This window comes from Hemitrygon akajei, unplaced genomic scaffold, assembly GCF_048418815.1.
Source record: "Hemitrygon akajei unplaced genomic scaffold, sHemAka1.3 Scf000100, whole genome shotgun sequence".
Lineage (NCBI taxonomy): Eukaryota > Metazoa > Chordata > Chondrichthyes > Myliobatiformes > Dasyatidae > Hemitrygon > Hemitrygon akajei.
In genome coordinates, this window is record NW_027331986.1 from 824,037 (window position 1) to 839,123 (window position 15,087).

General features: G+C 47.8%; 1 protein-coding gene across 1 annotated transcript; it reads right to left on the bottom strand.

Moving 5' to 3' along the window:
* Positions 1–1,191: 1,191 nt before the first annotated feature.
* LOC140723109 (uncharacterized) lies at positions 1,192–7,685 on the bottom strand. The gene is made up of 2 exons (XM_073037737.1): positions 7,516–7,685; positions 1,192–3,356 (listed from the first exon to the last, which is right to left on the bottom strand). The coding sequence occupies exon 2, from the start codon at positions 3,038–3,040 to the stop codon at positions 1,835–1,837; it is 1,206 nt and encodes a 401-aa protein (XP_072893838.1). The 5' UTR covers positions 3,041–3,356; positions 7,516–7,685; the 3' UTR covers positions 1,192–1,834.
* Positions 7,686–15,087: the final 7,402 nt, after the last annotated feature.

The window sequence follows — 15,087 nt, forward strand, 5'->3', positions numbered from 1 at the left end:
CTCAGTAATTAACAAATACAACACAGGCAACAAACACTTTCATCAATACTGACATCGACTTCTTTTAAAATAAAAATATCTTGGTCCCATTTCAATCAGTAAAATTTAGAAAAATAAACAAGAACTTAAGAAAGCTTTAGAAAAGACTATTTACACTCAAACCCACTGAGATTAACACTACCTTGGACAGATGGAGGAAGAGAGATAACACACATGAAATAAAAAATATCACCGAATAGTCAGATAAAACTTCTAGGTATATATATTTTCATCAAAAATGAACTGGATTTAGTACTCCATGTGTGTATATGCAATTGTGATAAGAAATACAGACCGGAAATCTTAAATGAGAGGCCAATTCAGAAAAATTAATCATCACTATGGAAGGAAACATTAATCAGTTGAACGAGTACGACCCTCCATGGGAGACATCCCAACGATCTGAGCAGATGAGATGGTGACAAGATTATATGTTAATCAATACATTATTTCAGATAGGACAATCCATAATAACCATCTGGATACAATATTACAAGATAAACAAGCAGGAACAACTCCCTTAATAGATAAAGCATTTCCCAACACACACATGTTCCTCGACCAGTGGAGCACTTCACCACAGGTATTGTTCGTGTCATCAGTCAAACAAAAGATTTTCTCTGTCAATCAGCTTCAAAATGTTTCTACTCTGTCATTGCCACGCCCCACTTCTGATTTCCTTCTCCTCGACTTCTTCACTCTGCAGAAAACTCAAAGGAAACCTCTTCACCACAGAGTGGTGTCTGTTTGGAATCCGTCACCACTGGATGATGGATCCAGTGGTGGTTCTCACCATCTCGGGAGAGCGAGAGATGAACAACAGGAGAGGATTTAAAAGGACTGTCGGGGAACTGAATCACTGGCAGGGTCCAGCTGGCTTGAGTTGACTCTCTACTGTACACTAGGTGTGTTATAAATTCACTAAGTACCAGAGACAGAGTTTAAAATAGAACTGATTTATTTGTCTCAGATGCAGAATATTAAACTCCAGTCCCATTAAAGGTGAATATGCAGCAGAAGAAACTCCTCCCATGCCCAGTGACCAGGGTGCAGGACTGGGTGTGGTGAGTAGCAGCAATAATTGCAGAGTTCAGCACCGACAGTCACTTTCAAAATTGCATTCAGCAGCGGTGATGGACAAATATCCAGCTTGCAGCTCATTGAAACTTTCTCCCCAGTGTGAACCCGGTAGTGTGTCACAAGTCCTACATGCTGTAAGGTTTCACTGCTGATGTAACGACCTCTCAGTAATGTTTCCCAGCTGAGGTAATGGTTTCTCAGTAGCAGCAATGTTTAGGCTATGACTAGAGATAACAGGGTTTTGGAGTGCGGGGCTGTCCAATGACAGAAATGTCCTTTCTTGTGAGTCTGGAAGAGTGATTTTCATGGTCTTTTGCCAGGGAGAGATGAGAAAATGCAAATGGAGAGAGTGGGCCCTTTTTCTTTTTTTTTATTTGTTTTCTTTACTAACCCTCTGGTCAAAGTAAGAATTACAAAGCTCAATTGTTTAATCACATATTGTTTACTGCTATTTCAGGGTACTGATTTGTAGCAGGGGACACATCACACAGCATCCATCCAAACGAGATTTCTTAAGTTTAGCCAGGCTGGGGTCTATCACCCCTTATATTAAGCTGCAAGCTGAAGTGAGAGTTACGCAAGGATAATTCACTGAGTGAATCGCTTCCCACATTCACAGCAGGTGAACAGAATCTCCCCAGTGTCAACAGTGATACACATTTGGTGGATTTGGCTGAGAGAATTTTTTCCCAAAGTCTGAGCATGAAATCGGCCTCTACCCAGTGTGAACTCGCTGGTGTCTCTGTAGTTGAGATGTCCGAGTGAATCCCTTCCCACAGTCTGAGCAGGTGAACGGCCTCTCCCCAGTGTGAACTCTCTGATGTACCTTCAGTTGAGATGACGAAGTGAATCCCTTCCCACAGTCTGAGCAGGTGAATGGCCTCTCCCCAGTGTGAACTCTCTGATGTACCTTCAGATGAGATGACATAGTGAATCCCTTCCCACAGTCTGTGCAGGAGAACGGCCTCTCCCCAGTGTGAAATCGCTGATGTATCTTCAGTTGAGATGACGAAATGAAACCCTTCCCACAGATTGAGCAGTTGAACGGCCCTTTCCCTGTATGGGCTGACTGGTGTGACAGCAGGTGAGATAACCGATTGAATCCCTTCCCACAGTCTGAGCAGGTGAACCGCCACTTCCCAGTGTGAACTGACTGGTGTCTCTGCAGGAAAGATGATTCAGTGAATCCCTTTCCACAGACTGAGCAAGTGAATGGCCACTCCCCAGTATGAACTAACTGGTGTCTCAGTAGGTGAGGTGACAAAGTGAATCCCTTCCCACAGACTGTGCAGGTGAACGGCCTCTCCCCAGTATGAACTCGCTGATGTACCTTCAGTTGAGATGAGCAAGTGAATCCCTTCCCACAGTCTGAGCAAGTGAACGGCCGCTCCCCAGTGTGAACTCGCTGATGTAACTTCAGTAGACATGACTGAGTGAATCCCTTCCCACAGTCCGAGCAGGTGAATGGCCTCTCTCCAGTGTGAACTCGCTGATGTACCTTCAGTTTATATGACCGAGTGAACCCCCTCCCACAGTCCGAGCAGGAGAACAGCCGCTCCCCACTATGAACTCGCTGGTGAGCCATTAGGGTGGATGATTGAGTAAATCCTTTCCCACACTCTGAGCAGGTGAACGGCCTTTCCCCAGTGTGAACTGACTGGTGTACCAGTAGGTAGGATGACTGAGTGAATCCCTTCCCACAGTCTGAGCAGGTAAATGGCCTCTCTCCAGTGTGAACTCTCTGATGTATCTTCAGCTTAGATGACAAAATGAATCCCTTCCCACAGTCTGAGCAGATGAACGGCCTCTCCCCAGTGTGAACTCGCTGGTGAGCCATTAGGTCAGATAACCGAGTGAATCCCTTACCACAGTCTGAGCAGGTGAACGGCCTCTCCCCAGTGTGAACTCGCTGGTGAGCCATTAGGTCAGATGACCGAGTGAATCCTTTCCCACAAATTCAGCAGATGACCAGCCTCTGCCCAGTGTGAACTTGCTGAAGTACCTTCAGTTGAAATGACCGAGTGAATCCATTCCCACTGTCTGAGCAGGTGAACTCCCATGTAAAATGACGGGCATGCCAGTGAGTTAGATGATAGAGTGAATCCCTCCCCACCGTCTCAGCAGGAAGGATGATCGTGTGAATCCCTTGCTGCACTTCTTAAATATCTGGACAAAGACAGCAAAACCGGCGTGTTGTGTTTGAGATTCCCGTAGACAAATTCCTTGTCATTTTTAACCTGTAAAAAAGATTTACAAAATCCATCAATGGGTGTAGGACGACATTTCAGATGAGATCACTTGAGTTGTCAAGGTGTGATCTGACATCACACTGTTACAGTGAAGTTCATCCCAAGTTGGAGAGAGAAATCATCTTCTAACTGGGCACAATGCTGGTATCTGGAATGACCATCAAACTCTCTGATGCTCCTCCTGTCTCTATAAGAATGGGGCATTTCTGCCATCTCCAATCTGTGACTTGGCTCAGTTTGACTCTCTCCATTGGTGTTATTCCCTGTTACCACTGAGCTGCATAGGCTGCTGGCCCCACAGTAACTGAACACTCTGACGCAAATAACCTTTGTTAACATGCAGATGGGAATCTCACACAAATGTCTGGAAGCGCATTTCACGCACCCACCACTACCTGTGTAGAAAACGTACCCCAAAATCCCCTCGGTATCTATTTCCAAGCAGCTTAAAACTATGCCCCCTCATGTTAGCCATTTCATCCCTGGGAAATTTCAACCGTAGAAACATAGAGCATTACAGCACAGAAACAGGCCTTTTGACTCTTCTTGGTTGTGCCGAACCATTTTTCTGCCTAGTCCCAATGACCTGCACCTGGGCCATATCCCTCCAAACCCATCTCATCCACATACCTGTCCAAGTTTTACTTAAATGTCAAAAGTGAGCCCACATTCACCACTTCATCTGGCAGCTCATTCCACACCTCCATCACTCTCTGAGTGAAGAAGACACCCCAATGTTCCCTTTAAACTTTTACCCCTTCACCCTTAACCCATGACCTCTGGGTTTATTCTCCCCTGGCCTCAGTGGAAAAAGCCTGCTTGCATTCACTCTATTTATACCCATCATATTCTTATACACCTCTATCAAATCACCCCTCATTCTCCTATGTTCCAGGGAATAAAGTCCTAACCTATTCAACCATTCTCTGTAACTCAGTTTCGCAAGTCCCAGCAACATCCTTGTAAACCGTCTCTGCACTCTTTCAACCTTATTAATATCCTTCCTGTAATTAGGTGACCAAAACTGCACCCAATTCTCCAAATTCAGTCTCACCAATGTCTGATACAACCTCACCATTACATTCCAACTCTTATACTCAATACTTTGATTTATAAACACTAATGTAACAAACCTTTGGCTATCCACACGATCAACATCCCTCATCATTCTATAAAATTAAAAAAGTCTCTAAACATAAACAAGGAAATTACACATTGCTTTGAGGATTTGTTGGAAGTATACAAAATGATGAGGGAGAAGATTGGGTAAATAAATGCAAGCAGCTTTTTCCACTGAGGTTGGGTGGGACTACAACCAGTGGTCATGGGTAAGTGGGGAAGGTGAAAATTTAATGGGAACATGTGGAAAAGCTCTTCACTGAAATGGTCGTGACAGTGTGTAATGAGATGTCAGCACAAGTGTTGGATATGAGTTTGGTTTCACCATTTAAAAGAAGTTTGGATGGGAGCCTGGATGGTAGGGGTATGGCCGGCGATGGTCCCAGTGCAGTTAGTTGCATTAGACAGCTTAAATGGAAGCATTGGAAAGTCAGGAGGACACAACCATGGCTGAAATGAGAAGCCAAAGCCAACATAAAAGCCAAAGTGAGGGCAAACAAAAAAGCAAAAACTATTGGGAAGCTTTTAGAATTCAACTGAAGACCACTAAACAAAAAGTCAGATAAGCTCAGGGTGTGGCATTAATTACTGTACTCATTAATGAGTCTTGGTTGCACCCAACAGTCTGAGGCATTTAGAGGAACAAAATATCCGGGGTCTCAATATCTCTTGAAAACCAAGGTTCCCCGCACCAGTTACCTTACAACTTTTATTTTGGCAGGCACATACAAACTCTACACCCTCATTTCTGAAGAACTCCCACTTATAAGTACTCCTTTTCTAGAAAAACAGCCTGTCCCAATCCACACTTGTTAGATCTTTCTGATACCATCAAAATTGACCTTTCTCCAATTTAGAATCTCAACCCATCGTCCAGCCCTCTCTTTTTTCATATTTACTTGGAATCTTATGTCATTACGATCGCTAGATACAAAGTGTTTCCATACACTCATTTCAGTCACTAACACTGGATCATTTCCTAACAGTTTATTGCACACTTCTACGTTAGGAATTCTACATCCAGATTAAGAGCACATTTGACAAGCTCTTCCCCATTTAGTCCTTTTACAGTATGGGAGTTCCACTCAATATATAAAAAGTTAAAATTGCTTACTATATCAACCTTTGTTTCTTAGCACAGTCTGTGATCTCTACAAAGTTTGTTCCTCTAAATCTCTGAGTGTTGGGTGCAACCAAGTCCCAATAATGGCTACAATATCACAATTCCCTGTCCTGAGCTCATCTGGCTTTCCTACGATGCTTCGTGCATTGTGATATACACAGCTCAGCACAGTCATCACACCAAGCTCAACCTTTTGTCTGCTGACTCGCTCTGAGGTCTGAACAGCATCTGTCTGGGTGTCTAGAAAGCAACCTCTCCCTCAATGTCACAAAAACAAGGGAACTGGTTGTGGATTACAGAAAGAATGGAGACGGGCTAACCCCTATTGGCATCAATGGATCTGGGGTTGAGAGAGTAAACAGCTTTAAGTTCCTCGACATAAACATCACTGAGGATCTCATGTGGTCTGTACATACCGACTGTGTGGTATGTGGCCATATCCACATATGGTATGTATATGGTATTTATCCACCCCCCCCCAACGGTTTATAAAGTGGTCTACCTGTTGTTGTAGGAGATGGCCCCAAGGCTATTCTGCGATGGTTGTTTAACCTCATTCCCCTTTCTGACTCTCACCCAGTTTAATGTGTCCTGTACCTTGGGTGTAACTCACCTCTCTTGATGTCATAACTATCACCCCCTCTGACTCCCAGATGATCCAGAATTCATACATTTCCAGCTCCAGCTCCTTAAAGTGCAGGGTTACAGGCTGCAGCTGGATGATATCTTGTATGTGAGGGTATCAGGGACACTGGAGGTCTCCCCACCTTTCCACCAATGTCCCATCTAATTTGTGATGACCGGTGTGTCAAAACACCTTGTGTTGTGCAATTTTCACCCACTGACAACAAGACGTGCACACTGAATTTTAAATAGGGAGGTATTTCTTTTAACAGCTAGCTAGTATTATATGTAATTAGTTTTGCTACAATAAGTGTATGGGACATTGGAAAAGATGTTGAATTTCCCCATGGGGATGAATAAAGTATCTATCTATCTATCTATCTATCTATCTTTCTAAATCACTGTCAATAAGAACTTTGATCTCATCTGGATTTGATCGAGTTCATCTGCACTCTCACACAACCTATGTAGCAAGCCTGTTGCAGGTTATGAAGGATTTTCTCACTAGAGCTTTTGCACACCCTCCGTATGTGATTTGCTTGCTAAATGATACTTTACAAAGACAGATTTCCAAATATCACTCCACTTCTTCCCACTTGTAAATTTTCCAACTGTAATCGCCACAATACTGTAACACCAGTTTCTGTATTGTACATAAATATTTCCCCTGAACCCTCCCCCAAGTGACAGATGGTGTTGAACTCAGTGTGGCAATGCCATTGAACATAAACGGAAGGGCAGTAGTCTTTCTGTCTCATTGGAGTCTGGCACATTTGTGATGTGAAAGCTATTAGTTGCCCAGGACAAAGGTGTTTGATATCATTATGTGCCCAGAGAGAATGGGACAAAACATGTTCTCACCGGTAGAAAAGTGCAGACCGAGAGGCGGTAGCTCAAGCAACACACACAAAATGCTGGAGGAATTCAGCAGGCCAGGCAGCATCTATGGAAAAGAGTACTAATGCTGAGTTCCAGCATCTGCACATTTTCTCTTGTCTACGATTGGAGAAAGAACAAAGGTGATTTTCTCAACTGGTGATGTAAAAGATGTTTTTTTCCCTTTCTCCGAGTTCCTAATCCTTGCATTTAGATAGCTGGAGATCCATCGGTTCCCATTCCCTCATCAGCCGGAAGCTCCCCGGGGCCCGCGTACGGATCGTGGGACTGAGAGAGAGGGAACAGAGCAGGACTGTCCCAGGATTGCGGACTATGAGGTCCAGAGTTCACAGCAAATGTCCCTCAGTCGGTGTTTAAGATAGTAGCCCGGAAAATCATTCTTACCTTTACCGATCATCCGGAGGTCCTTTGTGTACGGTGCGCATGCGTGCTATTCGGTGACGTCATCGACCTTGATGCCTGCGCATTTGATCGTTGCTTCAGAGGCAGCGAAATTTTAAACCCAGGGGTTTATGGGTAATCGAGGTGCCATTAAACGTCCCTGCTAGCACCGGTTTCATGTCTACACCGCAGGGCTTTTTCTGTGTAGAAAACTTAGTAACTGTTTTAACGTAGAAAGCGGCTCCCAGAAACAATATACTCAACATCAACAGGCATTCCATTTATCTAATGCCTCTCGGACAACCCTCTTACAAAGGCAGATATAAAACACAAGAGATTCTGCAGTTGCTAGAAATACAGACACACACACGCACACACACACACACACACAATGCTGGAGGAACTCTGCAGTTCAGGTAGCAACTAAGCAGAGGAGTACACAGTCTAGGCATGCTGAAGGGGCTCGGCCTAAACGTCTATTTATTCCTCTCTACATTTGTTGCCTGATCTGTTGATTTCCTCCAGTATTTTGCAGAAATTAATCACCTTTTTTTTCAATCAGTTTCCAAATGTCTCTGATCTTTCATTTGTAGCCACATCCTGCAGGTTCAGTTTCTCTTCTTCCTCCTCCTTGTAAACTCCAGGCCCCATCTCTTTCTGGAGCCCCAAATCCCTGACTGGCAACTTGGTTTCTGACTCTGCACCATCGAAGATTCACTCGCTAGTCTGCTGTCAGACTTCAGAGGTGCATTGTAACAACCCAGCAGTTCGAAGCAAAGACCTTTGAAATTAGTGAGAGTGACCTAAAACATTGAAAAGAGCGGAGAACAAGGAGTTTAACCATCTTCGTCCAGAGCCCTGAAGAACGTCACAACCACAGTGAGCTCATCGTCTTATTCAGCCTGGAGAAAATCATGCAGGAAATTCATGCAGGTGTATAAGATGATGAGAGGCATTGGTCGTGTGGATAGCCAGAGGCTTTTTCCCAGGGCTGAAACGGCTAACACGAGGGGGGATAGGTTTAAGCTGCTTGGAAGTAGATACAGAGGAGATGTCAGAGCCAAGTTTTTTAAACAACAGTGGTGTCTGTGTATGGAATGCACTGCCAGCGACGGTGGTAGAGTCGGATAAAATAGGATCTTTTAAGAGACTCTCAGATAGGTACATGGAGCTTAGGAAAATAGAGGGCGATGCGGTAGGGTAATTCTAGGCAGTTTAGAGACTAAGTTACATGGTCGGCACAACATTGTGGGTCAAAAGGTCTGTAATGTGTTGTAGATTTCTGTGATTCTATGGAATTCACGGGAAATTTCCTATCCCACGGAGTGGTGACTAGTTGCAACCTGTCATCTACTCATGGGCAGAAACCAGATGGGCCGAGTGGCCTTTCTAGTGTACATAGTGAGTGTGGTAGAGACAGTAAGTACCTGACACACGGAATTTGATACAGAACTGATTTATCTTTCACAGATCCACAATATTAAACACCAGTCTAGATTAAGGCTAACATCAGCAGAACAGACTCCTCCAATGCTCAGTGACCAGGGTTCAGTCCTGGGTGCGATGAGCAGCCGCAAGAACTGCAGAATCTGACAGTAACAGTCCCTCATGAACCTGCAGCTGCCTTCAGTCACCGTGATGGTTAAACATTTAACACGAGCGGATTTGAACTTCCTCCCTGATGTGAAGTTTCTGATTTTGCAGCAGCTGGGATGATTGAGTAAAACTCTTTGCTCACTCCGGACAGAAATGTGGCCTCTATTTATTGTGAACTCACCGGGGCATCACAAGGTGGGTTAACTGAATGAGTCTCTTCGCACACACGGAGCAGGTGAACGGCCGCTTCCCAGTGCGAAGCTGTTAGAGTATTTGCGATGGCCGACTGAATCCCTTCCAAAATGAGAGCCAGTGAATGACATCTCACTGCTGTAACGTCATGGCAATGTATCCAATCAGATCACGGATATTGACACATGTTCGGGCTCTCCTTGTAGCGAGTGGGGCGCTGTCTTCTCCGCCATCTCCGCCTCCACATTCAAGGATCGGCGTCATTCAAGCGCTGGTGAACTGACAGATACAGCGGAACTAACGAGCAATCACAAAGCAACTAACGTGTTTGTGATTCCCATACTCAAATCCTTTGACTTTTCTAAACTGTTAAAAGTTTTCAAACCACGTCAGTGGGTGAAGGACAACATTTCAACTCAGATAATTTTAGTTTCTATGGTGCCTTCTGAGAAAAACACTGTCACAACTCAAAACAATTTGGGGGAACAAGACTTCATCTTCTAACTGGCCACAGTTCCAGCATCAGGCACAACATCAAACTCTCTGCTTCCCTCTCTGTATCAAAATGAATCATTCCTCCCCTTCATCAGTCTGTGACTTGGCTCAGTTTGTCTGTCTCCTTCGCATTCTGAGCATGCGCCACACACCTACTGAGATCACATTTTATTTACACGGCTGTGACTAGAGACTTTCTGATTATTATGTCCCTCCCGGCATTTGACTGTGGTAAACTCAGAGTCAGCAATGGTATTGACCCTCAGGAGTAGGTGATTAGGCTTTTTCGTTGGAGATCGATAAACTGCCGGTAGTGTGTGGCTGGGTGAGAGGGCCGTTTTCAGACTGGAAGGAGGTAGCGTTTGGAGTACCCCAGAGATCAGTCCCTGACCACCGTTGTTCACAGTTTAATGTTCTGGCGGAGGCAGCGAGATGTGAGATGTCCCAGTCTGCTGGTGACGCAGAAAGAGTGGAGTTGGGGGAGGGGAAGCTATTCACATGCAATTTCGTAGCTTTGCAATCAGTACATAGTGCACTGTGGGTCTGCAGTGACGGGTTCCAATCTGCTAATTAAATTTGTTGACTACACTACATTGATCGGCCGAATCCCAAATAATAACGAGGCAGCCTACAGAGAAGAAGTCATCACCCCGACACTGTTGTGTCAAGAAAACAACCTCTCCCTCATTGTGACAAAAACAAAGGAGCTGGTTGTGGATTACAGGAGGAATGGAGACAGGGACCAAATTCAACATTTCCAAGTCTGTTATTGACACAAAATGCACTTTTTAATAGTGATCATGACACAATGTATTTTATATATTGTAAATGACATAAAGCATATTTATAGATTGGTACTGACAGAGAATCGTATAATTTGTGTTCCGTGTGTTATCTGAATGTACTTGCCTGTGATGCTGCCACAAGTCAGTGTTTCTCTGTCCCTGTACCTTCCCGTACTTGTGAACTTGGCAATAAATTCAACAGGACCTGAGAAATCTCAGTGAGATTTGATTAGTGATGATCATCTTGGCAGCTCGGTAGGTCGAATGTATGAGACAGTACACTGTTAAATGCAAAACCCTGAACGGTGTCGATGATCAGTGGGATCTTAGACTCCAAGTTCATCGCTCCCTGAAAGAGACTGCACAGATTGATCGGGTGGTTAAGAAGGCAAATGGCATGGTTGTCTTTATTAGTTGAAGCACTGAGTTCAAAAGTCGGGAAGTTGTGTTGCGGCTGTTCCGAGCCTGCGGTCGTACTGTGACTGTTTCTTTAAGAGCGCCGGCGTGAGGAGGCGGGACTATGACGTCAGTCACAGGCTGACAGCGCTGACTGTGGACTGAACCATAAGAGAGAGAGCGATCTGCAGACAGGCAGTCGGCCAGTCTAAAGAGAGAGAGAGAGAGAGAGAGAGAGAGACTGGAAACGCTCATCGCTTCAGTTAGTCGCAGCTGAGGCTTGGAACTCTCCTATGCCCACAAGAGTGGGTTGATCATCGGTACGCGGAACCACAACGAATGTGTGTGGCTGTCACTTCGTATAATCCATAGGAGTGGGTTTTGGAATATCTTGTGTTAACCGTTGCCTGGGTATGCTGTGTGGTAACCCCTGGAAGACGAGATTTACGAGAGTGACCTTCATCCAGAAGGTCCTGATGGACTGTTGCGGTTTCACGATCGACGACATCTACTGCATCCAGGACTTGGCTGAGTTCCTCGATGTCAGCTTCCGATGACCCGCAGGGTGGCAGAAGTTGCTCCAGCTGTTCCAGGAGAAGGGGAGAGAGGCGCCGCTGTCGCTGCTGCAAGCACAGCCCCTCTTTGCTGCCGCCCAGCAGGAGCGGACGGTGGCCGACGTTCTGACATTCCTCGCTCGGTATGTGTAGAGCGTAGGAGCTTGTCTGGACGTGAAGGACAGCCTGGGATGCTGTCAAGCAAACGGCAGGTGAAGGTGAAGCTGAAGGTCGACTCCAACGGCTGCGTCGTCCACCTGCCCTCAGTCTTCGCCATCGGAGGGAACTGAGGCTACCTGGTCTACGCCGGGCAGCCCAGGGTGTGCCGCAACTGCGGCAAGGCGGGGCATGTCAGCCCAGTGCAGGGCGATAATCTGCAAGAACTGTAAGGTGGAGGGCCGCCTCACCAAGGACTACACGCAGGCCAAGTCCTGCAATCTCTGTGGAGATACCGACCACCTGTCCGAAACATGCCGGGAACCTATGCACAGGCGGCCAGGGGAGGTGTTGGCACTGGAAGGGCCCCGGCAGGATCGGATGTACCCGCCACCCCTGCAGAGGCGGCGCCCGAAGCGATGGAAGACGCCAGCGGAGGAGAAGGCGCAGCCACCCCAAGGGCCGCCACCCCATTGCAGACCCTCCAGGACCCTCCACAGGAAAAGGAGGAGGAGTCCATGGAGGAGGGGAGAGCCGAGGGGGAGGAAGGCTGGAGCGTTGTGGGCAAACGAAAGAAGGCCCAAAAGGCTCCGGCCAAACGACAGAGGGCGGAACGGAAGGAGCTCGTGAAGGGAAAGGCAGGGGACCGCGCAGCCTCCGGTAACCTGTCCACGTCAGACGAGGAAGGAGTTGGGGGAGGCCAGCAGCAGCCCCAGAAGACAAAGCAGCGGGCAAAGCCAGCGGAGAGGAGGAGAGAGAGATTGGGGAAAGTCTGCTGGCCACCCCCCAAGAACAAGCACAGGAGGCGGAGACCACCAGAGACCCCCAGCTCCGGGAACCCGGGAGCGGAGCCACGTATGGAGCCTCGCAGCCTGAAGGGGCAGCAGGCCTGGGAGACAGCAAGCCCCCAGGCACAGAACAGGAACTGCCACACCCAGGGGAGAATAACCTGCAGTTCCTGAGCCCACAGAAGGTGAAGGACTTCACCAAGGCCGTGGGCATGAAGGCTCAGGACTGCGAAGGTAAGGACAGTGTGCTTCTGAAATAAAGAACCGGTAAAGGCCGACGTGACCTTCCTACCGGAGGTGGTCGCGTTGGTGGACCCGGGGTTTGTCGGTGTGGTCGGGGACGGTCTGGTAGCAGACGTCAAATACCGGGACACTCTGCTCCGGCTGACCACCGTGTGCGCCTCCCCCGTGCGGAGCGAGCGGCTCCCACCGCTGCTGGTGACGTCCCGGCCGGAGACGTCAACTGCACCATTGACGCGGCTGGACCATCCGGCAGCGCCGACGGCAGGCTGGACAGTACCTCTATCACGCAGATCTTAGACGACGGCAAGCGGGAGTGTCTGGAGCTGACTGGCTCCGTCCGTTCCTCTGAGTCGGGTAAGACTCCCGGAAGCGACGGCTTACCGGTCGAGTTGTACTCGGCTCTGTGGAACCGGATGGGCCCCGACCTGCTGGAAGTGTACAACGGAGAATGTGTGGAGCAGGTTAAGACCTACAAGTATCTGGGAGTACAGTTAGACGAGAAGCTAGACTGGACTGCCAACACAGATGCCTTGTGCAGGAAGGCACAGAGTCGACTGTACTTCCTAAGAAGGTTGGCGTCATTCAATGTCTGTAGTGAGATGCTGAAGATGTTCTATAGGTCAGTTGTGGAGTGCGCCCTCTTCTTTGTGGTGGCGTGTTGGGGAGGAAGCATTAAGAAGAGGGACGCCTCACGTCTTAATAAGCTGGTAAGGAAGGCGGGCTCTGTCGTGGGCAAAGTACTGGAGAGTTTAACATCGGTAGCTGAACGAAGGGCGCTGAGTAGGCTACGGTCAATTATGGATAACTCTGAACATCCTCTACATAGCACCATCCAGAGACAGAGAAGCAGTTTCAGCGACAGGTTACTATCGATGCAATGCTCCTCAGACAGGATGAAGAGGTCAATACTCCCCAATGCCATTAGGCTTTACAATTCTACCGCCAGGACTTAAGAACTTTTTAAAAGCTATTATTAATGCTTTTAGAGATAGTGATTTAGATGCATATCATATTTTTTACTGAGTTAAGTATTGTATGTAATTAGTTTTGCTACAACAAGTGTATGGGACATTGGAAAAAAAGTTGAATTTCCCCATGGGGATGAATAAAGTATCTATCTATCTATCTATCTATCTACAAGCATAAGGGGGAGAGGGAAGACATTGGGAATTGGAGGCCCATCTCACTCCTGAATGTGGACTACAAGATCCTGTCCAAGGCTATCGCCAACATGGTCAAGTCTGCACTGGAGCTGGTGATCCACCAGGACCAAACCTGTGCTGTACCGGGCAGGAAGATCTCAGACAGCCTCGCGCAGCTGAGGGACACCATCGCCTACGTGCAGGACGGGGGGGGGGGGGGGGGGCGGGGAGTGGACGCCTGCCTGGTCGCCTTGGACCAGGAGAAAGCCTTCGACAGGGTATCGCACACGTACATGGCGGATGTACTCTGCAAAATGGGATTTGGGGCGGGAATCCGGAATTGGATCAAACTGCTCTACACGGACATCTGTAGCGCAGTCCAGGTCAACGGGTGGGAAACAGACAGCTTCCCCATCAGGTCTGGAGTCAGGCAGGGCTGCCCTCTCTCCCCTGTCGTGTGCTGCATAGAACCCTTTGCCGAAGCCATCAGAAGGGATGAGGGCATAAGAGGGGTGACGCTGCCAGGCAGCGGAGGGGCACAAGTCAAAACCTCCCTGTACATGGACGACGTCACCGTCTTCTGCTCCGATCCGAGGTCAGTTCGCAGGCTGATCAGCGAACAGTTTGAGCTGGCGTCGGGGGCCAGGGTCAACCGCACGAAGGACGAATCCATGCTCTTCGGCAACTGACCCGACCGATCCAGTGTCCTCTTCGCCATCCGGTCTGATCACGTGAAGGTGCTGGGGATCTGGTTCGGAGGGGCCGAGGCGTGCAGGAAGAACTGGCAGGAGCGGACTGCCAAGGTGAAACAGAAACTGGGACTGTGCTGAGGACGCTCCCTTTCGATAACGGGCAAGAACCTGGTCATCAGGTGTGAGGTGCTCTCAGGGCTGCTGCACTTGGCGCAGGTGTGGCCAGTGTCCCGCTCCTGCAGCTTGGAAATCACCAGAACCGTCTTCAGATTCGTCTGGGGATCGAGGATGGAGTGAGTCAGACGGGCAGTCATGCACAAGTTCCTGGACAATGGGGGCAAGAACGTTCCCAATGTCGCCCTCACCCTGATGGCCAGTTTCGTGTGTGGATGCATCAGGTTGTGTGTGGATCCCAGGTACGTGGGCACCAAGTACCGCATTGTGCCGATGTTCTACCTGTCCCCCTGGCTACGAAGGATGGGTCTAGTCCTTTTCCCGTGCAACACCCCAGTCAGCTGGTCGTTGCCGCCATGTCT